Here is a 26,897-nt window from a genome sequence, read left to right as displayed (position 1 = left end):
CTTTCTCTTTCTCTTTCTCTTTCTCTTTCTTCTTTTTCTTTTTCTTTTTCTTTTTTCTTTCTCTTTCTCTTTCTCTTTCTCTTTCTCTTTCTTCTTTTCTTTCCTTTTTTTACCTTTTCTGTTTCCACTTTTCTTTTTCTTCCCTGGTATGATAGCAGCTATAAACTGACCTTGCCTTCTGACCTTACCTTCTCAGGCTTGGCTTTCTCTTAAGTTGTCTTTCCTGCCTGACTTAAGAGCAAGCCTGGTTTTGTTCCTTTCCTTGAAAAGTCATTAAGAATTTCAGGATTTGGCTCAGTGATTATGTAAAACTGTCCCAGCTTCAGGCCCAGAAAGATATTGCTCTCTTCCTATTTCACAGAACACTGTTCACTGCAGGTGGTCTAATGCACACTCATATCCTTTACATTTCCTCTGCAATGTCTCAGGCCTCTGCCTATACTGCTGCTTCATCATTGCAAACTGTTCTCCTCCAGGCACTAAACCCCCCATTTTACCTTCTAAAGTTAATGATACTTATCTTTTCACTAGAAGAATATGTTACCCCTTTATCACTCTCTTTCTCTGCCCTTAATATTACTGCATGCCCCTATGAGCTCTTCTTTTTTTCTGAAATGAAGTAAATGTCAACCCTTTTAAAGAAAAAAAAAAGAAACCACCTCCCCTCTCCAAATGATAAGGTCTCTGGTATATTTAAAAATAGCATTTTGGAATGAGAAGGTATTGTATCATGATATGAATAATTAAATACTGCAATGCACACTGGTAATAATGAGAAATAAAAATTTATAATTTACGTGCAAACTAATGGTCCATGTGGTCCAGGAATTTCTGAAGAGTATCCGTGATTACTGCTGTGATATTTTCTTAAATGTTCTGTTAACCAGTGAAAATGCAACTATATGAAATTTAACATTGTGAATTTTTTCTCTCATAATGGCCAGATCTCAATGTCCAGTCCTGGTTCTAGCACTGATATAAACGTTAAGAAAATTGCTGGTGTTAGTGATGTCTGTGAATCTATGAAGCAACAACTTTTGGTCCTTGTGGAATGGGCTAAATATATTCCAGGCTTCTGTGAATTACCACTGGATGACCAGGTATAAGAGGACACCAAAGAAAAAACTTTAATTATACTGTTCTGTTACTCCTGTGATCTTTGAATGTCATGATTTTTTTGGTCTGATCAAATAGATCTGCATGCTAGACCCACCATCTTTTTTTTGTTTTTTTTTAAGTTTTGAAATAACACCACCACATAAAAGATATTAACAAAAAGAAGCAGCAAATCAGCATGTCTCTAAGGATTTTGTTCTTTCTGTAGTCTTTTGGAAGCAAAACTTTTTTCTGACCTTGATAAGTATTTATTTCATGTTCACCTTTCATTATAATATGGCAGCATGTTATTTAATTATTTCTCTACTTGAAAAAAATAAAAGCCATTAGAATCTTGAACAAATTCCAAACGTATTGGTATCAATCCATAGCAAATATTCTTTCATATATTACAATGTACTAAAATTATATTGTATATAATGAATGTGAGGAAAAAAGCATCAGACCTTGAAAATTTGCAAGGGTTTTTACGACAGAGGTCTGATCTATCATCACATCTATAATATATCCTAATATATCACTAGCTTTCAGAGTAAGTTGTGTTGGCACACCCAGAACCAACGTTCCCACATTGTGGTGAGCAGTTCTTTCTCCAACCGCCTGGGCAGGAGGTTAATTGGTTGCTTGGGATCTCTCAACTCCAGTCCACCAAAATCTGATACATCTTGAAAATCACTCTGTGACTGCAATTGTGTAAATCCTCCTTTTTATCTCTTCAGTCTCTCAGTTTTTAACAAAATCCTGCAAGAAGCGTTAGATTCATCCTTGGTTTTGATACTCAGACTGAGTCATTCCCTCTTATATTCTTCCTCAGGAATATGAACATGTTTCAGGCCACAGGAGACCCCCCAAAATAGGAGTTTAATGATATCTTTGCAGACCCACAGAGTATGATATGTGTGCACAAGCTCAACATACTGGAATAAGTTAAAACTCTGTTCATGTGAAAGAAGGAGAATTTTAAGTGCATTGATTACACAAGGGCAACAAAAACAAGCAAAAAATATTGCTGCTTTTACTGTTAAGATGGTATGAAGGAAAAGGGAAGGTATAAGACGTCATTAAAAAGTTCCTGTCTGCATTTAAACAAATAAATTATCATCTTAGAAAGACAGGCTGAAAACATCCTTACAGGGCTTGAAGAGTACATATTGGGAAAAACTCCTGAACCTTAAGTAGCTTAGAAAAATAGGGACAAAGATATTGAGAGATAAAGCAAATACCACTTTTTCATTTGTGATAGTAAATTTCTAAGGAGCATTGTGCATTTAGTAATGAAATAAAACATCTGGTTTTGAACAAATTATTCCTGATCTGGGAGTCAGCCTGATTTCCAAACCATAAAGGAGGAGGTCAGAGCAGCTAAGTTAACTCACTGAGAACCAAAAAAGTCTTAACAGATAAGTATACCTAGGTGCTGTTTACTCGTAAAGTATTGGCTTGGATTAGAATTACTTGCCAAGAGACAAGTTCCTTGAGGAAATAGAGACCATTGCTGAAGTTTCAAGAAGACATTAAAACCAAAGGAAGGTAAATAGATGACAAGAAGTAAACAAATAAACACAAGTGCCTTCCCAGTATGAACCAGGATTCTTCTTTGTTGACAGTAGTGGCTATTTTAGCATATCTGGCTTTGTTGTGGAAAAAGCTCTTGTAAGTACCACATAAATTTTTGGTTCAAGTTGAGAGAAATGAAACACTGATAGTGCCACATTCACTGTAGCAGTTCATTCCAGCCCACTGGAGTCTTTAGTGTCAACTTTAAATGATAGAGAAAACTTTGCAAGGGAATACACACTGGTAAATAAAGATAGATTGTGTATTTATTGATAAGAATTTTGCAGAGCCTAATGTTTAAAATCTGGACCGAATGCTAGAAGTGACAGAGAATGACAATTTAATTATAGAGTGCAGTTTTTATGGTGTTAAGATTTTTACATTAAAATCTTAATTGTCTTAAATGTGTACCTAATACACGGTAATATGCAGCCTCTTTTCTTTTGCCCTTATTGGAACTTACTGCTTTATCATTTATTGAGTCTGCTGTTCTTTTCATGAGGTTGCCCTGCTAAGAGCGCATGCTGGGGAACACCTGTTGCTTGGAGCAGCAAAACGATCCATGGCATATAAGGACATTCTACTTTTAGGTAAATATTGGTTTTGTTTTACTTATTAATGATGATGTACTTTAGCAACCATGTAATCACTTAAGTGAGACAACTGTTCTGGCACAATCAAAGCAATGCATTCTCTGAATGTTAAATAGCTATTAATGACATAATGTCACATGCCTGTTACAGCAAAAGCAGATGGATAGGTGAGCTAGTATTGGATGCTACAAACCAAAACTTAAAGGAGTTCCTGGCAATTGTCTCCTTACATTAGCATCCTTCCTGCACCTTTATCCCTTAAAAAACCAGAAGAAAACAACAAAAAGCCCCATCATAAACCTCCCTTTGTTTAAGAGAGCACCAGCCAGCCTGTTTTCACATGTACTAATTTCAGTTTTCATGAAAACCATTTATCTGGAGCTTTCTCAAGAGTCCTTCAGACACAGTCAGAGAAGACTCTACTGGCTAGAATATCGAGTAGCCTGTTCCCTGCAACTCACTTTCCTAAGAGCCCTCTCACTGCTGCCTTGATAGTCACCACATGGCCATCATGTAAACAGCTCACCTGCTGTCCCTGACATGTGGCAGATGGGTGCATCCATGGCACGGTGAGGAACCATGCCTGCAGAAGCATATTCTTGGTCACTTGAAAGGGCTCCTGCACTGGGTTATATAAAGAGAACATAGCTGTTAGGGAAAAAGACATTGTTGCATGGCGGAAGCATGACTTATCTTAGTTCATGCAACAGAGAGGCTCAGTTACCAGACGGGATGTGTGCCTGTGTGAATAGGGACTTGATGAGGCATTTATTAGCATTGTTTGAAGCAGGGCTCTGCCACTCTGAAATGTACTCTGCTGAACATTAAACATGTGCAGCATTTGGGCTGTTTTATGAGAAAGTGTGTAGGTCATCTTGGACAGGATTTTTGATGTGAGGCAAGACTGTATGGAATATGGACTCAAACTAGTCTCTTCACTGGTGGTGTCGAACAAGGACATTTTTAATACTTGTTCTCCTCCCTCTTTGGGACAGCCTTTTCACAGCTCTAAATCATCTTGAATTTATTTTTACACCTGTTATAACATTAAAAGGATAAGAAGGGCTTGGTCTGGAGGTATTTCACCACCAATCCTCTCAAGATAAAAGCGATACAAATGGCTTTCTTAACGTAGTTCTTTCTCTAGATACTGTTTTACTGACAAACTTAAATAAAAATAGAAATATTTGCAGTTTTATTGGAATTAGTAGGTAATAAGGAAAAAATGAAAAATAATAAGCAGAAAATTATATTCAGTGTCATGAGCATCAGCATATGTATCAAAAGAAGAACGATTTGAGGCTTTAAGGCTTATTTCTGGTACTTGGAGGCAGGTATCTGTAAAGTTTATGAGTCATTTTGGCATGGATCCCTTGTGATATAATCATCAACTTTTCTTTCAAAAACTGCTTTGGTGGCTTTTGAAAGCTCTGTGACTTTGCCAGTGTTCTCCAGGAGGTGAATTAAGTTGCCATGGTGCAGACTTCTCCAAAATGGAAATTTAAAATTAAAGAAACAGGGAAAATTATTTCTATACTGAAAATTTTATGATGCTTCTAAATTTTATTAGGAGTAAGAAGAGCACCTATTAGAAAAAGAAGCATTCCCCTTATCTTCTCCTATGTATTGACAAATCCTTCATTCAGCTTGGGATGTATTATTTTAATTGGGGAAGAAGACATTTTAAGATCAATTCACTATTATATTTATCTGTTATGTAAAGATAAAGGTCTACTTGCTCCATACTTGTGCATTCAAACATGAACCTCAGTCCTGTGGACTAATCAGGAACTGTACATGTTGGCATATTTACATGTACAGATTTTTTACTGGGTGACAGCTATAATTTGCACATATACTCTGTTTGGAAAGAACACTTTTGTATAATGCAAAGGAGAGTTATTACTTAAAAAAATGATTAACCTGAAATGTGCTTTTGAGAATGGGCTTCATCTCATATGTTACATCAAAATCTTTATATTAATCCACATGTTGGTATTCTTTCTCTCTAAGGCAACAATTACATAATCCATCGCAACTGTACTGAAGTAGAGATCTGCCGAGTGGCAAATCGCATTCTGGATGAATTAGTTCGACCCTTCCAGGAAATTCAAATAGACGACAATGAGTACGCTTGCTTGAAAGCAATTGTGTTTTTTGATCCAGGTATTTTTACAAAAAAATATCTCAAAATTTTTTACACATGGAAGAATTACTGGAAGTAATTTTTGTTAATGTAGAATCTGTTCATGAATGAAAAAGAATCAAATGAAAAATAAAAGTAAGATGCTCCTTCCAAATCATGATCTGCCTTGACTTTAAATTTTTGTCATTTTTTAAGATGCAAAAGGCCTGAGTAACCCAATGAAGATTAAGAATATGCGGTTCCAAGTCCAAATCAGTTTGGAGGATTATATTAATGACCGTCAGTACGATTCCAGAGGAAGATTTGGAGAACTACTACTTCTACTGCCTACACTCCAGAGCATCACTTGGCAAATGATTGAGCAAATACAATTGGTTAAACTATTTGGAATTGTTAAAATTGACAGTTTGCTTCAGGAGATGTTACTAGGAGGTAAACTAACAATTTACTAAATATACTGTGTTGTATTATGTTGAATTTAGCATGCTGGGATCTTGAGGGATTCGTGATGTAATCAACCATGCGGACTTACCGTCTGAGCTGTGGGTCGTGTAATTGTTAGCTAAAGCTTTCTTGTCTTGGCAGTTCATCTTGTTAACTTAGTCTTACGACAGACTGTGCCGTGTACTTCTCAGTCACTGCTGAGTTGTCCTACAATTCCCTTCGCAGATGAAAGAATCCTTACAAATATTTCATGAAATCCACTGTTATTGCAGTCAAAACAGCGAAAATAAACACAGTGCTTAATATGGTTGAAGTCTGGTATAATGGTTTAATGAATACCCAGAGGCAATTATTCAAATTGCCAATCAAAATATTTGCTCTGTGGAAATGTAATTACTGAAGTATTAGTTGCTGGCAACAACATGCTCTTTTGAATTGATATATGCACATGTTATTTTTGCAGGTACTTCTAATGATGCCAGTCATCTGCATCACCCAATGCATCCTCACTTAGCCCAAGATCCATTAACTGGCCAAACAATCCTCATAAGTTCAATGTCTGCTCCTGTACATGCAGAACAGATTTGTAAGTAATTGCAAGTTAGCCTTCTGTCATAAGGTTTCACTGTTTCATTTAAAAATATTAATTAGAGTGGTGGCCTGTCAGTGCTCATAGAGTTATTTCATCATCATTCTTAAATTAAAATAATTGTGCATTAAAAATGTATGTATATAAATGGTGTTAAATAAGAGACTTTGACCTGAATTTAATCTAATTTTAAAAATTCAGCACCATTCTGATATATAATTGTTTTTACTTGCACAATTTTTAATAAACTAAAAATTCAGATAATTAAAATATCCTATTTCCCTAACATGTCAAATGTAACCAAATTCCCTTTCAGTGCAGTAGTATGCATATGCAGAGTAGGCCAGACTATAAATTCTTTCTGTGTTCTTTTTCAGCAACTCCAGAAACTCCATTACCTTCCCCTCCTCAAGGCTCTGGGCAAGAATACAAAATGTCTGCAAATCAGGCTTCAGTCATTGCACAGCAGTCTATTTTGAAACAAAAACCATTGTGATGATGTTTCTGTCTCTGTCTTCATCCATCCTTCCTTCCTTCCTTCCTCCCTTTTTATGCACTAGATAAATTGGTAGGACACTTGCACATTTAAAATCTCAGGTCGATAAACAAAATTATTTCCTCAGCAGCCACTGCTGTGGGTGTTCCTTTAAACACCTCATGATCTGAAAAGTAATGCTGTTCTGACTGCCACATACAACTGTAACTGTGGACACTGAAGTCTGACAAATATGTATAGAGGTTGATATTATTTTTAGATCTTATAACTGCACAGATTCATGTTTTTATTTCCTGTTTTAGTTTTTGTCTTAATATTATCGTTTTAGATGTGTATATATATTTTTTTGTGACAGAACTGGTTAGTGCTTGTTTAGCTGTGAATTGTAGAGAAGAAAAAGTGGGTCAATCAGGCAAAAGCCAAAGTTCCACTAATAGTAAACCAGTAGGCTACCAAAAAAGCACATGAATTAAAAAAAAAGGACGGAAATGCACAACTCATTTAAAAAAATATTGATTTGAAAGGACCATCTCTTTCAAGTAAAATTTCAACACAAGTGTTGAATCCTTCCTGCTCATCTGTTTGTATGAGTCAGAGGGCCTGCCGTGGCTGAATATGCTTGAGGGCTTTTTAAAATCTGTATAGACAGTAATGTCTATATCAGTCAATTGGATAGTGCCAAAGCATTTACATTGCTAAATAGTTAAAACAAGGACTGGTATGCTTTTTGGTCAGGACTAACTAGTACTCTCCCCAAAAATTTACGGGCACACTTTGGGAATTAGGCCAGTCTATGGACACTGTTCACCGGGTGCTTTGGATACAGCCCCTCTCTTTAGGGGCACAGAGAGGAATACAGACAGACTGTGCCATTTGACCTCAGGAGTGGAGTATAGACTTTGTGCTGTTTGATTTACTTGTGTAAGTGTAGCCATTGGGTTTATTTACCTAACTGGCTGGTGAATGCATATTTCAGCAATCACTAAACTTCACCTACAGAGATGTTGTAGTTAATGTAGCAGCTCTGTCTGGAAAGGTATGGCTAACTAATTGAAGCGGCAAATGTGCCTGAGTTCAGCTCCAGGTGTTCCTAGTTTGAGCCATGGTATTTCAAGCCAGAAGACAACCAGCACACAAAGTATTCATCCTCTCAATTTTAAGAGTTTTCAGAAGGTTGGTATGAATCAATTTTCTGTGATGAACCCCCGTCTCCTTTTCCTCCCATTACAGTTTGGTAGGATCCAACATTGACTAAGTTTTGTGTCTGGAGTTTATAACAACTCATCTGGATTTGGACCCTCTGTGGATTTGCACAAAGTGGACCTTGTGACACATGCCCACTTGGGCATGTATACTCAGTTACAATTTGTGAAAATAATCTAATATGATATATTAAGTGATATGTTGTTCCTACAATACTGACATCATAAGAAAATTACCACTTTGCACATTTTATTTATTCCAGACAGCAATGATTTTTCTTTAGTACTTTAAAGTAGACTTTCTTCTCAGAAGATGTGTAAGAGAGAAACAGATGAAAAAGATATAATAAAATATTGCAGTTTACTGAACTATTGCAAAGAGAAAACATAGTGGAGTCAGAAATTCTGCAAGGTGAGATGTTGATCATCCTGAACAACGCCTTCACTAATCACAACATCCAAAGATGGTGTAGTTACACCTCTGGCTTGTAAAAGTTGCTCAAACAATCTGCAATGATTCTTCAAATATGTTTTTGTAGGCAGGAAATGCAACACAGTAAATGCTGAGCTAACCTGAACATTCAAAAGGCTTTAATAAGAATACACTACTACCAGGTAGATGCTGTTTTTCTTTGTTGTTTTAAAGTAGTTGCTTTTGTAAGGTCCATGCAGTGGCTCTTAACATTTGCCTTTTGCTTTATAGATGGTTTTTCTTTTTGCTGTTTACTGTTTGTTTTTTTATCAAGGCATTGCTCTTTTTACAAGTTCCTTTTAGCATGACTTTTTATGACAGAATAAGGTACTGAAGTTTTGCCATTAACTTTAGGGGTATCCAGAACATGCTATTTTTACAAGTTCACCGCCAACGCTTTATGGTGAAACACAGAGGTAAAGCATGTGTGAGAGATACTGAGCAGCCCAAAAGTTTACTGATTGGGCTCACTTTTGTGTACTTGTCATGGAAAGAGTGTTGGACTCAAGATGGATCTACATGAATTTAATGGGTCAGATTAATGAAGTTAGTTGCATAAATGTGGCAGTATTAGTCTGACTAAAAACATTTAACTGGAAATAAAAAGTAGTCCCCAAGTTGGCTACCCTTGCCTTATATAAGAGATATGCATAATAGCTTAATGGATTTATTTTTCACACTGTACTTTAGATATCAGGTGTACAATAAAATATTTTCACACACTGCCAAAATGTACTGGAGGAAAGATATACTTTAGTGTTTTGTCTGACAAAACGTTGTTATCTATTTTGTATGATATATTACATTTTGGAATAAGAACACCACTGTAATTTATTGGGAAAAGCTGATTTATTTTATAAATGTAACATTATTTTTTTAAACTTAATTATGAAAAATCAGAAATGATTAGCTTTGTTAAGTATTAAATTATAATGAGGTGTAACTTTATATGTTTGAACTCTGATACCAAGTTTTTGTGTTGAGCATTTGGAACTGAAATGGTTGCTGAAAATATTTCAAATGGACTGTTTTTCATCAAAGCTTAATAAAGAAAAATGAATGATCCAAATGACACATTTGCCTTTTGGTAAATTTTTTTACTATTTACATAAGCAATGAGAATGCTTTATATTGCTTACATTATGGATAAGTATGTAACTTACTTCCATCTCTACAGTGTTCACAGCATCACAGAATGGCTGAGGTTGGAAGGGACCTCTGGAGGACATCTAATCCAACCCCCCTGCTCAAGCAGGATATTGAGATCATATGAAAGAATATGATGGCAACACTGTAGTTGATTCTGCTGTAGCATAGCAAAGTATACATAGGTATGGTTTTCAGTTTTTAATTCTGCCTCAGAAAAGAACTGAAGCACATGTTTAATTCTATCTATGTTTAAAATGAACCATATGTTCAGCAGCCTTTCTTTTTTCTGGACAGGGATAAGTTAACAAATCACTGCCTTTCATTGCTCTAGTGTATTATTATTTAGGCAAATCTAGGTGCAGTTATTTATTTTGTAGACAGAGACTTTGATAACTTTAGAAACACTGTTTACAATATATTTTTTTAGATAACCAGTATCTCCTCAGCCATGGAAATTATGTTTAGTTGCCTGTCTCTTTGAGTAGATTTTGAATAGAGTTGTGGTTGGAGGTTGTTTTCAATTGGGTGGTGGTAGTAACACAGTGTTTTGGGCTGCTTGCTTTTGCCCCCATAGGCTCTACTCTGTGGAGTGCAGAGCTGCAGGGCAAAGCTGCCACAGGAGGAAGAGGAGATTCCATTTATTGAATGCTGGAGGTCTTCAGGTCCCTCTGAGGAACTTGTGTCAGTGGCTGATTACCCTAGATGAAGGAAACTTTTACTCATGAATGCTGGCTGGGGTGTAAGATGTTTATGATTTTAGGGAACAGAAGGGGTTTTTTTCAGCCTACAGTGGAGAAAATATGGAAAACCCCCTACACTTTTAATGCTATGAAGTGCTGACAGACTCTTCTTCAAGGATTTCCATAAGTCAGCTTTACAAGCAGCTCCAACAAGCAAATCAGGAGTGTGTATCTTACAGACAGATCAACTAGCTTTCAGTTCTAATCACTGTCCAGAATTTCTCCCAACTAAAGAATTCTGAAAGTGAGCAAAGAGATTTACTGAGCTCCAGGAATCTTCTGCAACAGAGAATTTAACCTTCTCAGAATGTAAGAAAACTTTTTATAGCTCTTGGTTATATTTGTATACTTGGGAGGTCTGTTTTTACCTCAAGGATGTCTGTCAGTCTGTAACAGACTAATATTTTATATGTCTTTCCACAGACTATTTCTAGTTGCACACCTCGAGCATATGGGCTACTTATGCTAAATTATATACTAAGCAAATATTTAGGTCCACATTTTAGGTAAGTCTTTCAAAACTCTTCTGTATTGGTTTGCAATTAATTTTTCATGTTCACCCTGATATAGAGCCATTAGCTTTATTCTTTCCCTTTATTCTCCCTAGGAAAAAACAAGAGATGGAAAAAAAAATATTTATCCCCACATTTAAAGTCATGATGCAATTGCGCTTCCCTATCTTCTGTTGTTTTTGTAATATAAAAAATAGAGAACATCATCAAGGCTGGCATCAATCACTGCTTACTTCTGGTTCCTGATTATACTGTGGCAAATCCAAATATTTTCATGAATTGGAAAGTCTAATAAAATAAAAAGCCCTCTATGAAGTCAAAAGCTAAATTTGATTGCAGGGAGGATTAAAGGTGCTCAATTTCAGGAATATATTTTCAAAAATTTATTTCATAAAAATTAAAATGAATGCCTGATTTTTAAACAAAATGCTAAATATCTCTACTAAACAGTAAGAAACTTTAAGACATAATGAAATATACAGATTTTTATATAAAGACAGGGAAAGGGAACTTCCATTTTGTGTCACAAGATATAATAATTTCTTTTTGAATACCAGCATATCTGAATAGTTTCTAAACAGGACAGGTAAAATCTCGTCAAGACGGTAGCAAACACTGTGCTCTGAGACTAGAGAAGAAAGCCTAGAAATCCACAGGTTCAAAATGTCTTTGGCTTTGATCTGAGTAGCATTGGCTGGTCTCTTTGAGTCTGATTGAAGGAAGAGTTGAACAGTTGAGAACCTCACTAGTCTGATTAGGCTCAGTGGCATTATGGGGTTTGGCCTCCCACATAACTTCTTTTGCCAGTTTGTTAGTGGGTTGACTAAACAGAGAGCAGTTGCTGTTTCAATTGTAGAATACTAAATATCTTCAAGGAAACATAATCATAAAGATGGCACGGGCAGATGTCTCTGGGAGTGTAATTACCTTAAGAAGTTAAAGGAGATAGTGATTGGTTAAAGAAAAATATTTTTACAGAGTACATAATAAGGTGTACTTCAGTCTTTCAAGGGAATTCAGTGAAAGGAGGAAAGAAAAGAAGACATGCAAAATTGGCTAACCCTGTTGATTCCATGAAGAGATTATGAAAACCTCTACATTGGAGGTAGAAGATTAGACAGCTTTGCTCAATATAGTTTGGTTTGTGGTTCAGTATATCACCTGTGGATTGCAAACTTCATACTCAGTTGGAACAGATGATTAATTTACAATTTTTATTAAGCAGTTCATGAAACATATTCCAGCAGCTTAACACGCCCTCAGGTGCCCACTAGTAGCTTGTTGGCTCTTCACAGGGCTGCTGTACAGGGAGGCCTGGGCACATTCTGCGTCACTGCTCTGGTTCCTCTAGGTGTTGTTTGAACACATCCTTAATCAAGGGGCAGTAATGCCATGGGAGTGAAACAGTGTCCTTCATGTAGCCCATGGCAGTGCTTAATGTCAAGAATCCCCTTTTATCGTCATATCTTGTTGCGTGTGACACAACTGAACTTGCCAGTTGCATCACCTGCACTAAATGTGCAGATGTCCTGACCACTTTTCTTGGAGCAACTCTGCAAGTTTCCCTACTCAGGGAATGCTGCAAGACATTTAGCACCCAGATGATGCTTTGATGCCAGCAGTCACCTTACAAAGTGACTTTGGTAGCAGCTGACCCATTTTGCTGTGTCATGATCTGTTTCATGCTTCTTTCAGGCCAAATGAGATGAGATAAAACCTTGGTCAAGTTTTTAGCTGAGTGCAGAGTCAATATTTCACTTTGATACAAATTTGGAGGAAAAAAAGGGTGTTCTCATCTCTCACCTTCACAACAGCCGCCTGATATGCAGAGTGCTCGTGTCACCTATTAAAATGGCCCCTGTTTCTTATCTTCTTCAAATAAAAAAAGTAAAACATTGGGTTACAGCTGCTCTCTAGCTAAAAGATGACAAATTCATAGAAACACAATTTTGAGATCATATGCAACTTTTTTAGTCTATGCATTTTGCTGCTTAAATGGAGTCGTGCAGCTTATGTTACATTTTGATCAGCAAGCATTTTTTTTTCTCTCCTGTTTTTTTGATCCCTCTCACAATTGAATGAATTTTCATGAATATGACTGCCCAACAAAGCATCCCGTTTTTCAGATGCCTGCCTTTTGTAATTTAAATAATGCAAGAATATGAACATAGAGATTTTAAATTAAGAGGCAAAGGCAATCTCACCAAAAGAGTTTATTCAATATATTTCCAACATCATCTATTTCAAGATATAATTAAGATTACCATGGCCCAAGTCTAATTTGCTGTGGTTTCCAAAAAGTGGAGCAGATAGCAATTGTAATAGAGGACAAGAATTTTCTATATAAAATTTTTCATTGTCATATTAGATTTTTTAATGAGCATTAGTCTTGATCAGAAATGTAATAAAACAGAACAATACTCTAAAATATGCAGACAGATGTATTATAAAATAACAAACTTTATATATTTAATTTATGTACTGTGAAGTACACTTTTCTTTTGCAACATGAACATTAATATCCATTTTTTATCTCAACACCAAAATCACTATTTAACTGTAGCATGATCTGTCCTCTATTTTCATGTGGGTTTGGGCTTTCTAGCATGTTGATTAAAATTGCATTGTGTGATTAAATACGTAGAGGCAGATATTCCATCCCTGTGACAGTGTGCCTCTTCAGAGATTGACAGCCTGAGGTGCTGCTCATTAACCAACAGATAATTTGAAAATGAAAAGAGGGATGGAGTCCTTCTGGAGGGCAGGAGAGAAATCCACATCTCCCTAATCATGAGGAAGACACTGTTGGAGCTTTCAGCTTTTGACTTACGAAGGAGACACCTGCTTAAGGAGAAATTTCCACTTTGAAGATAGGGGTAATAGTGGGAAAAAAATCCTTTAAAAATGTGGTGCTGTTAGTCTCAAGGGTACCCAGTTAGAGAGGATAGATTGAAGAAGGCTTGATGAGCACAGAAGGGCAGTCAGCCGAGGAACTAACACAACACTATTGCCTTTTGCAATGCCTCAGCTTCTGGGGGTGTATCAATATGTGAAAGTGGATCTTTCTTTTGTCATGGTCAGAGTAAGCTTCAAGGCACTACAGTTAACAGAGCACCTCCTCAAACAATGAAACTTACACGCAGAAAAATAAGACGGAATATTATTTTGATTTGGAAATAATTTAGCTTATTGATTTTTTATACTAGTCAATCTTTCTGGTATTTTGAGTGCTCTTTTCAGATTTTAAATGCTTGGAATTGACCATGCTATGTCAGATGTCATCCTCGTGTTCTGCTTAGCGGGGGGGAGTGGGAGCAGTGAATGAAGATATTAAAAAGTCAATGAAAACCCAAACAGTGGGAACTCTCAGATCCAAAGAATATACCTTCATCAGCACATTACATAGACTGATGGGACGTACTTCAACTAAAGCATGTGAATAGAACTATTTGCTCAAATTACTGTCTTCAACCCTAATAATATTGTTTGCTGGTGATAATAGTGTAATAACTATTAATTGCATTGCCCTGTTCTCTTCCTCATCTGAATTTATATACAGCTTAATTTATTTTGAATCCTGTGCCTGAGAATCCTTGAACCCATCAAGCTTACATCACTTGTGTGTCACACTGCCAGCCCATTTCATGTGAACTCAGGCTGAATTTCCTGGAGCAACGCACCCCCCACCCACTAGAATATCTAGAAAGGGAAACAGCAGCAGATTTAGAAGGCTGCAGAACATCTTGTCATTTCTGTTACTCGCTGCTGCTGAACTCACTACCTACTGTGTGTGACCTCTGAGCATGTTAGTGGCTGCACGGTAGTTCCTCACGTCACTGGGAGACATACAGTGAGATGAAGATCTATGTGCTGCCACTCATTTTCTCTGTGAAAGCCACATCTGGATTGTTATAGGGAGTGTTTGGAAGGATGCAAGCAGCACAGTTGTTTCATCCCATTCTTTTGTTTAAGAAGCACAAATATATCCTTTTGCTCTTTGCACTTCATTCATAAATACTGATGTTGATGTATTAGTAAAAATACAACATTTAGACCAGATCTTAGCTGATGCATTTCACTTTCTCTATCACACAGCTTATAATTTTTGGCCATGTTTATCTTCTAAGACAACTCAATTTTATTGCAAGGTAGTTTAAGATTTTAATCTAAGTTTATGGTGTGACTGTGGGAGAGTAATGAGGTATACTAGTATTTCCATAATCGAGGCATCATTGCAGTCACATTGTGTGCTACAATGCTTTAAAGCAGCTCATCTCTGAAGTTCTGTAATTTGGGTGCAATGTGTATTGCAGGTTAATCCCCAGTACACACGAGCCAATTCACCAATTTAAACCTCATTATTTTCTGTCACTTTGTTTTAAACTACAGCCAGTGCAGGGCCAAAGCCATTGTCCACTGTCATTTGTTTTATATATGGAGACACTGAGAGTTATTTGTTGACCTTTGAAGTACAATGACAAGCTCCTTTAATATTCTTTCATTTCATATGATGAGGAATACAACTGAGAGTGCTTGGTCAGTCCCACGTGACTCCTGTCCTCCATGGGAATGAGGCTAAGTGGCACAAGTGACCCCTAATGTAAGGAAGCAGCTGAGTGCCTGCCGACCATGTCTATAGGGCTACATCACCCGGTAACTGAAAGGGAGTTACTTTCTGCTTTTTTTTTCTGTGGAATAAAGGTAGCTCAGCCTCCACTAAAGCTGCTACTACATTAGAATGATTCTTATCTGTGTGCTAGGCATTTTGCTTCTGTATATGAAAAATATTGCAGTGCAATATCATTATGCAATACAGTGTCATTATAGTATTATTGGACAGAAAATTTTACTAAAGGCCATAGCAAGTGTGTAGAAAGATAACGCACAGGTACCTCCAAAATGCCAGGCAGTGGAAGGATTGTAGGAAAATTTATTTCCAAAGTTGAGAACAATAGACTTTAAGAACATTAACCTTAATGACATTTCAAACACTGGGCCTAGGGAAAGACACGCCCCTTATTTTGCTCAGGGTTTTATCATGCCCAGCACCCCCTCTGGGGGGGTCTTCAAAGATGTCTGAAGGGCTTATCTTTTTCTACTAACGGGGAGACTTTCTCTGGAATGCAGGAGGAGAAAACATATAAAACTGTCTCTGGGAAAGGTGCCTCTTCCAGGCAGGAAAGTCTTCCTAAGCAAAATAAGCCCTGATCTCCTTGTAATAAATCTTCTGGAAGGTTCTTCTACCCTTACAGCAAACTTGCCTTAGAGTTTGATAATACTCTGTTATATGAGTAAGCAAACTCGAGGAAAGATAGGAGGGGGTCCTATTACCTCTGTTCATACAGAAATTGGGAGTCTCTGGGTATCACTCACTAATATAACCTAGTGTATAAAAGTAAGCACCTCCCTTCAGAACATAAGGTAGAGCTCTTCAGGCTAAGACGTTTGAGATACAATCTAAAAAACCCACTTAGCACTGTGACCCGATCCAACAGATCACTTAAAGAATGCTTAACTTCAGAGTCATGGCTGAGTTCATTGGAGCTGCTTATAAGCTTAAAGGCTAGGGCACTCTGGCATGCTGTGCCACTGTGTGCCACCCTGTGGAACAGAAAATACTGCAGTGCTGAAGCCCGTCATACATCGCTGCTTCAGCCACAATATTTTAAAAAGCTCACCCACTTTCAACTGAATGGATGTTCTCTCCTATCCACAGAAAACAATGTAAGACAAGTGTAGACTGAGCTAAGTGTCCTCTGAATTGCAAAGGCTCCCCCACCTCCTCATCATTTTGAATACAAAATTATTCACAGATGGAAATTTCTGATTTTTATCCCTGTACATTGGTTTTGAAGGGAGCATGCAGCTCTTTCCATCCACACCTAGGGGTGCTGATCAACAGGTGGCAGTGCGCCCAGGTGGCCAAGAAGGCCAATGGTATCCTGGCTTGTGTCAAAAAGAATGTGGCCAACAGAACTAGGGCAGTGATTGTCCCCATGCACTTGGCAGTAGTGAGGCCGCACCTTGAATCCTGTGTTCAGTTCTAGGCCCCTCACTATAAGAAGGATATTGAGGTGCTGGAGCATGTCCAGAGAAGGGCAATGAAGCTGGTGAAGGGTCTGGAACATAATTTTTATGAGGAGTGGCTGAAGAAGCTGAGGTTGTTAAGCCTGGAGAAAAGAAGGCTGAGGGGAGACCTTATCCCTCTCTACAACTATCTGAAAGGAGATTGTGGCTATGTAGGGGTCAGCCTCTTCACCAGGCAACTGCTGATAGGACAAGGGGAATGACCTCAAGTTGCTCAAGGTGAGGTTCAGGTTGGATATTAGGAAAAATTTCTTCACTGAAAGAGTGATTAAGCATTGGAACAGGCTCCCCAGGGAAGTGGTAGAGTCAGCATTCCCAGAAGTTTTCAAAATACGAGTAGACATGGCACTTTGCTATATGGTTTGGTGGGCATGGTGGTGTTTGATCAAAGGTTGGACTTGATGATCTTGGAGGTCTTTTCTACCTTAATGAGTCTATGATTCCATGACCTACGTGAGAAGTATTGGAACTGAATGTTCAGCCATCAGCACAGTAGAAACTTTTGTCTGATCACAAAGCTGTGCTCACAAGTAGAGTTACACTCACATCCTTGCAGCAAGGTTGAAGACTGAATGGACCACAGAGCCTGTGCTATGTTCTAACACTTTTAGACATAGCCTCCTTCAAAATGGATCTAGTGATGGGAACTTTGTGCTATAACTAATACACGAATCTAAACTTTGGCACCGATCTTCAAAGATACTTTGTCACCTAACAACTACAGAAATCAATGGAAACTGGCTACCTAAATAGTAATTAAGTGTGCATGTATATCTGAGGATCTGTGCCTTTGATCTCAAAATCTGTCAGTCTAGCTCATTACAAGCTGTACATTTACTTTAAAAAAATATGTGAGTTATGAATTAAGGATAAGATTAATTAATAGTGGCATTAACTGTAGCAAAGCAGAGACAGATTGCCCTGACAGAGAAACTAGAAGGGATAATGGATTTAATGGCATGTGTTCTAATGGAAAAAAAAATAACCTATTTCATGAGCCTGTCATATCTGAAAAAAATGTGGCTACCATTTGCAGTTCATATAGGGACAAAAAGGTTTATACACTAGCAGTATATAAATCACTGAAAAGAGTAAGTTGAGATCTTTATAGTAGCAGTGATATATTTTCCATTGTGGAAACCCTAGCCCAATTTTGTATCTACAGAATCTTTCTTTGGCACAAGGGGCTGACCTACCTTAAACACCCAGTGCTGGGGAAGAATGCATCCTGTGTGGAGACACTTAGCCTCTCTGAGCAAACACCCATTGAGGAACAAGCATGAAACCTCTCATAATTTAGCCTACTAGGCTGCCATGGTTGTCATTTAAAGTATGTTCCCAAGCACTGTAAGGACAGAGGACCTAAATCAAAAATGAGAATTTGACCAGTGGCCAGTGAGCTGGAAAGTTAAATGTTCCTAGTGCAGATGTGTCTCATTTGGGAATCCACATGTGTGCCTACCATTGAGCTGGCAACTAAAAGGCAGAACAGGATGTGGCCTTCTTCTTTGTCCCTTTTCTTGACCAGGCTGTGGATCTCCATGAGGACACTTGATCGAGTTCAGAGCCATTGAGGCTAGCATCCCAATTGCACTTTTTCTGCCAGTTCAAAAGTTGTGAGGGGAATAAAAGAGAAAAGAAAGGTAAGGGTTTGAAATTATAGTGAAGTGAACAATCTTGGGTTCATGTTCCCATGTCTTCTGATTTAAGGCTTTGGATAGTGAAAAGGTGGCTAAGGGACAAAGTGCTGATACATGAGCCAGGTCTCCAGATATGATGGCTAAGTGCACTGTCCAGTTTGGGGATGGAGGGAGGGAATGCACAGGAATAGGAACTCTTACCCAAGCTCTCCCCATGTTCTGGGCTGCTGGGTTCGGGATCAGCCCTCAGGCAAACATTAGAGAAACCCTTAGGCTACCTTGCTAAGAGACAGATCCTTCTGCAAGTGCAAGATTACTCCCAAAAGAATGTTACTGACGGCTGCATTCAATTTGGGTTTAAATGATTCATGTACTAATTGAACTTCTACTACTTTCCAGCTGAAACATCATTTGACCTACCTGTTAGGGTACTCAGTCTTGTTCCAATGTCCTGACAATTCTCAGTATAAATTTGTAAACTGTATTGCTTATGCTAAAAAAGGGCAGCAGAAAATATACTACAGTTCCAGTTATTTAAACTGCTATGCTAATAGCAAGTATCTGCTATTAGTCACCTTGTGAATTCATAGAATCAGCTGGGTTGGAAGGGACCTCCAAGATCATCAAGTCCAACCCTTGATCCAACCCTGGCGTGGTTACTAGACCATGGCACTAAGTGCCACATCCAGTCTCATCTTAAAAACCTCCAGGGATGGAGAACCCACCACTTCCCTGGGCAGCCCATTCCAATGCCTGATTACCCTCTCTGTAAAGAATTTCTTCCTAATATCCAACCTAAACCTCCCCTGGCACAGTTTAAGGCCACGCCCTCTTGTCTTACTGATAGTTGCCTGGGAGAAGAGACCAACCCCCACCTGGCTACAACCTCCTTTCAGGTAGCTGTAGAGAGGGATGAGGTCTCCCCTGAGCCTCCTCTTCTCCAGGCTGAACAACCCCAGCTCCCTCAGCCTCTCCTCATAGGACTTGTGCTCCAGTCCCTTCACCAGCCTCGTTGCTCTTCTCTGGACCTGCTCCAGCATCCCAATATCCTTCCTGAACTGAGGGGCCCAGAACTGGACACAGTATTCCAGGTGTGGCCTCACCAGTGCTGAGTAAAGGGGAAGAATCACTTCCCTGGTCCTGCTGACCCCACTATTCCTGATCCAGGCCAGGATCCCATTGGCTTTCTTAGCCACCTGGGCACACTGCTGGCTCATGTTCAGCTTCCTGTGAATCCAGACTCCCAGGTCCCTTTTCTGCCTGTCTGCTCTCCAGCCACTCTGTCCCCAGCCTGTAGCGCTGCATGGGGTTGTTGTGTCCAAAGTGCAGGACCTGGCACTTGGCCTTGTTGAACCTCATCCCGTTGGAATCAGCCCAACTCTACAGCCTGTCCAGGTCTCTCTGCAGAACCCTCCTGCCTTCCAGCTGATCGACACTCCCCCCCAGCTTAGTGTCATCTGCAAATTTGATGATGGTAGACTCAATCTAAATCATCAATAAATATATTAAATAGAACTGGGCCCAACACTGATCCCTGGGGGACACCACTGGTGTCCGGCCACCACCTGAATGCAGCACCGTTCAGCACCACTCTCTGGGCCCGGCCCTCCATCCAGTTCTTAACCCAGCAGAGAGTACCCCTGTCCAAGCTGTGGGCTGCCAGCTTTTTCAGGAGTATGCTGTGGGAGACGGTGCCAAAGGCTTTGCTGAAGTCCAGGTAGACCACATCCATAGCCTTCCCCTCATCCACCAGCTGGGTCACCTCATCATAAAAGGAGATCAGGTTGTCACTGTGTAATTGACCACCACCACCAAAAACCAAACTAGCGGCTGCAGAGCAAATTCTGCTGATTGAATTTGCTGTGTGAGAGTGATTGGGTAAATATAGTGCTGCAGCTTATTTTTTCAAGCAACAAAACTACAGAATGCTTCAAGGCACCAATGCAAATTGGTAGAAACCAGAACCTAGGACAAACTAGGATTAATATTCCCCAGTGATTTACTTCTTCAAATGCCCTGGTTCATGGTAGTAATAGAAAAAATAACAGTATATAATCTTCTTCTGAACAATTTACTAAACCTCAGAATACTTGAAGGATGAGGTAACAAAGGAAGAGGAGGGTGATTTAAAGGATCCCTGCCAGAATCACTTCAACAAGTATTCAGTTGACTGGTGGGGCTGTATTTCCAGTAAGTATATACTTACCGAAAGAACATCTTCTTTCCCTTTTTTTTTTTTTTAATGTATTTATTGCATCCTAAACCACTTTGTTACATTTGGGCACCTCATCTTTACAAGCATTCATTTGTGCCACAAGGTATTTGCCACAGATCCTTTTCTTTCCAGTAGTTACTTATTTTTTCCCAGGGTGTAGGTTTGTTGTATTGGTGTCCCAAATGGTGATAAAGTGTAGAACAACTAAACTAACCTTTAAAACCTCAGAGTCAGGGAGATGGCCCCAGTGTCATCTAGTGATTGTCCTGAAGAACTAAGGGGACACTTGTTGAAATAATGAGACAGAAACCTTAAAGGACTAGAAAAGCATTTTCAAAATGTCGTGACATCTTCCTCTATTCTTTCTTCAGAAAGAAAGGTCATATCTAGATTTTTGCAATACTGTATTTGGCCTTAGGCATTCTGCCAAATTCAGTGTGAACTTCAGTGTGAACCTGTGGGTTTCAATATGAGACTGAGCTCCAGACCTTGGCCCCTCTCCCACCCAGAGGAAATGTTCATCTGACCCTCCAGGGTTTATGGGAGCTGGACATGTCTTGGGGAACAACAGAGTCCACAGATTGTTTATTCCTCCTCTAGAGGACAGAGGTCAGGAAATCATCTGGCCACAAATGCTGAATGACTGCACAATCCTAGTTTGCATGTGTTGCTTAGAGAGGTGATCAAGGTAAAATAAAGATTACATTAACTGAAAGATAAACACATTGAGGTCAATCAGCTTAAAGCACTGACATTACCAGGAGAATCTGTTGTTCTTTGTATTATGCCTTACACAACTGACAAAGAGACAATATATGCCCTTCTCCCAAATAAACTGTATAAAATTATATTGAGTTTTACAGGCATATTAATCTTAGCAGCCACACCAAAGAAAAAAACCCCAAAACACCACAGAAATTAAATGAACAATTTTGAACCAGTTCGATGGTCTCTTCATTTTATTATAACACACATCACTTTCATCAAAGCATATCATATCTTGAAGAACTGATTCAGTAGAATACCCACCTAATTGTGTGTTTCAAAATGATTTAAACCTGGGATTAAGTGATCTGATGAATCGGAGCTTTATGTACCACAGCACTCCTGAGCATGCTAACAAAACACTGGAAAAGGAAAGTAGAAATATAATTGGTCTTTCAAAAAAACTTTTTTATTCTATTAAGTAAGTCAAAAATTATAAGGCTGAAAGTAAGAAACAGTTTTTGGGTTTTTTCTCTCAGTAAAAGGCAAAAAAAAAAAAAGAGAAATATGAACAAATGAGAATTTCAGCACAGTTAAAAGGACAAGTAAGAAAACAGCTTATATTTCTTGGTGATATGAAAATGGGAGCAAAGGAGAGGAAGAAAACTGTAATTATCATCTTTGAAAACTATGGTAGTAAAACTAAAAAAAGTTTACCCTGAGGAAAAAGAGGAACAGCTCATCGGAACGGGATATTTTTTCTATAAATATGTTTGTCTCCCATCTCACCTCCATGTGATGGCCACTTTTCATCTCTGAGACTCAGCATGTTTGTTAGATGCCTGCCTTGCTGGCCAGCATTGATGGAGGTTCCCACAGGTGGGGAGAGCTGTGGCAGTGCAGTGGCCATGGAGTGTTGGACCATACTGCAGACCAGCACCCAGTGGAGCCCTTATGTAAGGCACAGTCTTTCCTACTTTAACCTTTGTTTAATATATTCCTAAAAATTGTATGCAATTGTAACCATTAGGGAAGTCCAGGACCTGAAGGATGCATATAGCTCCTGCCTCCAGTTCTACAGTATTTTTCTCTGACTTTGCTCATGCCACTTTTGACAGTCCCTATTTTTCATGATATCTTTCTGACCAAAGATAGAGATTTTTAAATTTGTTACTTTTGATATTTGACTTATTCATGTTGTCAGATGGATATTAATAATCTAATTTTTTAGGTTACAACCCAAATGTTTCATAAGAACTTCACAGGCCAGAGATTTGTAGACGAGATGAATAAGAAATCGAGATGCCATATTTCTAACACATAACCTCATACACACCAGCACACAAAATAACCCACAGCTCCAATTCACTTTAGTGGGACAAAAGCAATCTAAAAGAGAAGTAAAAACTTCAACTTACTAGAAAGAATTGAGCTGTGATGTATATTGATGTTCAGACCCTTCAGAATTATATTTTTGATAGAAAAGGATCAGTTGCAAAAGTTTTAGACATTTATTTATTTTAAGTGTGTGTATTTGTGAGATTATTTAATAAAGTATGTGGTTATGTTGCATACACGTATGAGTTATATTTGTTTATATATTTATATTACATTGATTAACTGCCATATACACATAAAGGCTGGCACAATGTTTTAGGAATTCTTAGCAGATTCAACTTCTTGGTTCTCTGTCAATTACATAATAAATATTGAATTATTCCAACGGCTTTATCAGCCTTAGGAAGAAACTGCCTCTTGCAGTATCATTTTACATCTTATGTATACCCAAACTTAGATATCCAAAATAAGATAAATGTGTCTTCCTTCTTCCACAGTTGCAGAAAGATATAAAACAATGCTCTTGGTATTGAGGAAGGTATATTAAAATGCAAAAAATCCTCTGTTGGTTATTTGATCTTGCACACTACAAATACAGTAGTTACAATATCTATGAAGATCTAAGTAACCATATTACACTTAACTTGTTTAGCTTAATTAAAAAAATAGATGTAAACAGTTATTAAAATTGTAACCAAAAAGCTCACCAAGAACTGCTTTATTTTATGATTGAACGTCATGGCCAGTTTCCACAACTTAGACTTTGGGAATAAATCTGAACATTTAAGGCACAAAGAGAAGAGGGCAGATGACATCTCACAGAAGAAAAAGCTGATACAGCAATAGAGTACAAATATAGCAGGATTCAAAAACGACCTTCAAAAATGTGTCACAGAATAAATTTATAGATTATTAAAATGTAAAATCCCAGAAAAAACACAAGTTTCTTTAGATTTCTCTCAGAACTGAATTTCTATAGCTGTTTTTAGCATTGGTTTTCTGTTGGTTTTCTTGTTGTTTTTCCTTAACTTCTGAGGTGCTGAGGAACTGGCATCTCCATTCCTGACCATCCCAACAGGCAATAGGTGCTCAGAAGACCTGAAAAACAAAAGCCACCTGATTCCAAAAGGGAAACATACATATTGAAGCAAGTAGAATATGCCATGCCAGGATTTTGCTGATTTTATAATAAAATAGTAGTACAATTACATAGCAGACTAAAACAAATAAATGGTGCTTTAACAGTGAATTTATAAAAAAGTTATATTTTAAGAAATCAATCTCAGTTCTGTGATAAGCCACTATTTATAATAATAGATGCGGCACAGGTTTATATAGACAAACAATTACTGCTGATATAAAAGCAATCCAATAGGCTTTACAAGATGTTCATTTTCTTTGCAGATATTGCAGACCACATGATTCCCCGAATCTCTGATATGCATTCAGTACCATCATGTGAACCAAATATTATTCTCTTAAATGACCAGAATCCAATCTAAATGAAGGTTTTAATACCTTGTTTCCTCTTCTTATGTTGGAAATTAGTCCATGAACTACCTTCGAGTCATTCTGTTGTGTAAATTATTCAAAAAATGCCATTATTTTTCTGTGAAATCAGGGCATTTGCCCTAGATATAAGCTACAGAGGATCTCTTTAGGCTTCCTGCCTTACTTCTCAAGAATGTAACACTGAAAGAAGAGCATGTGCAGCAATCTTGCAGCTCACCAGTGCTACTTCTGGACTGGTAGGAAGTGATGAGGTTTTATTTCAATGATACTCCAAAAACTGGTTAGACAACAACTAAGGAGCCTCGTCTATGCAGAGAGCAGTCTGTTGCAGTGAGTCAACCTATTAAGAAACATTTTCTCTCTCCCAATCTCTTTCCGCAATCTCAACATTATGAGCGGAAAAAGCTTTTTACAAACGGTCAAGAAAGTATGGAACTTTGACTTTTTAAGTATGAAATTTGCTCTGAAGCTGGACTCCACTGTTTGTTGTCAAATGTCATTACATCAGGTTGCTGCTTTTTACTTTGTAATATATGTTCATATCTCTGTGCAGTTCTTCCAAAACTAGTATTCCTAACACCTAAAATAATCCACCCGGCTCCTAAAGCTGAGGACCTACTTTCAGTAATCACATTAGAAAGCTGCTGATATGCAACCAACATTAATTGGGATGCTTTGGGACAGGCTCAGTGGAAGTGAAAAACTGAAAGGTTGTGTTAACCTTACTTGCAAAGGCACAGACATGGCCGTTGTGTGGCCAAACTTTTCTGCTCTACTTCTGTACATAAAAGAAACTTCCTAGAGATTTTTGGTACTTTAAATGAAGGTTGCTAGTTTAATTATTTTTATTTATTTATTTATTATTTAAACAGAAGCATCAGAAGACATTTTTACTGCTGTCCTAATTCTGGAGAACTTTTCTTACAGTTTGTATAAATATACTTACATTCAAGTGTGGTTAGTATTATTCTATGAATTAAGCCTTTTACTTGAGGTCTTCTGTCTGTAAAATGTGATTATTTTAAATTAAAGAATGACCCAAACAGCACTTGAGACTAAACTGAAATGTTTTATAAAACGTATATTGATTTTAACCAAATGCAATTTTTTTAGATAAAAAGAGTCTTTGATCCATATTCAGTGCACCAAAAACTAACTTTCCTGACTTTGATTATACAAAGACATAGAGAAGATCTTGTCAGATATGAAATACAGAAGTGAGAAGAGTGGAAAAATGAATGAAGTGACATAACAGTGGTTGAACTTTGTTGTCCTTGCTGTACTATACTAGAGCAAGCACTTCTTACTAATACAATGGAACAGCTCAACGCTTTTCAGGCATGAAGACTACATGAGGGAAAATTCAATAAGTAAGTTAAGAATACCAAACTGTAATCGGACCTTGGGGAAGAAGCAGTATTGAAACACAACTTTTTTTTTGACAGTTTTGAATGTAGCTCTGGTGGTCTGTTTCAAAAACTGTCAAAACGATGATAAGTGGTCTTGGGAGTTTAGTTTTGATTCTTACACCAAATAATCTGGCTGCCTTCTTGGTATTAGTGCTGTTAGCAATTTAAGAAGTCTGATTTTTGAAGGAGAAAAGATGCTAAAATGGAAAAATTACTATGCTGAATGTAGAGTAATTACTTTTCATGACATCCTCATTTAAATCAATAGGATTGACTAATTAAGACATCTAAGCTGAAATCAATCGGATCTGACAGCTAACACCTCCCTGTAGCAATAAGCCAGAATTAACAATTTTGCATCTATACTGATGTGAAAAGTAGCCAATCCTATTTTGACCCTTACTTAATGTTTTCCTGAATAACTAAGCCATTCCATAGCTTGTATACTCCCCATATTCCAAAATAAAAGCTGATTAAATTGATATACTTTCTGCCTTGCAGTGCACACTTGCAGCTTGTTACAAAAGAGCCTTGATGGCCCTGATGTTTGTGTTCTCATTCCTAAGATGCCAGAGGGTCAAGAAAGGCAATTAAAATGCATGTCATGGCCAGGAACACCAAATACAGAGCCAGCAACCCAGAATGAGATAATTCTTTCATCATTGAGTCTTTAATGGGAAAGTCTTTGGGTTGGTAGTTTCCTGATGGTTCTTCCTCTGAGGGTTTTCTCTGCCTTCCCTCAAGTTTTCAGTTTTTCTCAGGATTTCTGATGATCTATGCAAAGTCTGTGCTACATTACTCCTGAAACTATCCTCAGTGCAGAGTGGGACAGGTTCATGGAAATCATGGCACCTTGAGGCTTTCTGGCGTTGGAAAGGAGAGAGAGATAATGAAAGAATCAAAATACACTGTGTGCTGTCAAATAGACATGCAGTCTGAGGTTTGTTTCTTCTGCCAGTTAGATTTTGAGTCCTG

General features: G+C 37.9%; 1 protein-coding gene and 1 long non-coding RNA gene across 3 annotated transcripts in view; one reads left to right on the top strand and one right to left on the bottom strand.

Moving 5' to 3' along the window:
* Positions 1 to 9,689, top strand: part of HNF4G (hepatocyte nuclear factor 4 gamma) — a 62,244-nt gene extending 52,555 nt beyond the window's left edge. For both annotated transcript variants that reach the window (XM_027691867.1, XM_027691785.1), the window contains exons 5-10: positions 945 to 1,100; positions 3,176 to 3,263; positions 5,280 to 5,432; positions 5,608 to 5,844; positions 6,320 to 6,442; positions 6,823 to 9,689. In XM_027691867.1, coding sequence (XP_027547668.1) covers positions 945 to 1,100; positions 3,176 to 3,263; positions 5,280 to 5,432; positions 5,608 to 5,844; positions 6,320 to 6,442; positions 6,823 to 6,941 — 876 coding nt within the window. In that variant the 3' untranslated portion in view covers positions 6,942 to 9,689. The remainder of the gene's footprint in view (positions 1 to 944; positions 1,101 to 3,175; positions 3,264 to 5,279; positions 5,433 to 5,607; positions 5,845 to 6,319; positions 6,443 to 6,822) is intronic.
* A 12,174-nt stretch (positions 9,690 to 21,863) lies between these two features.
* The window catches only part of LOC113965957, a 35,092-nt gene continuing 30,058 nt past the window's right edge, over positions 21,864 to 26,897 (bottom strand). Inside the window, exon 3 of the long non-coding RNA XR_003533718.1 lies at positions 21,864 to 24,099. This is a non-coding gene — a long non-coding RNA (uncharacterized LOC113965957). The remainder of the gene's footprint in view (positions 24,100 to 26,897) is intronic.

Source organism: Neopelma chrysocephalum, unplaced genomic scaffold, assembly GCF_003984885.1.
Source record: "Neopelma chrysocephalum unplaced genomic scaffold, ASM398488v2 Primary Assembly neopelma1_22, whole genome shotgun sequence".
Taxonomy (NCBI): Eukaryota; Metazoa; Chordata; class Aves; order Passeriformes; family Pipridae; genus Neopelma; species Neopelma chrysocephalum.
The sequence above is the reverse complement of the archived record's forward strand: the minus strand, read 5'-3'. Positions and strand labels throughout refer to the sequence as shown.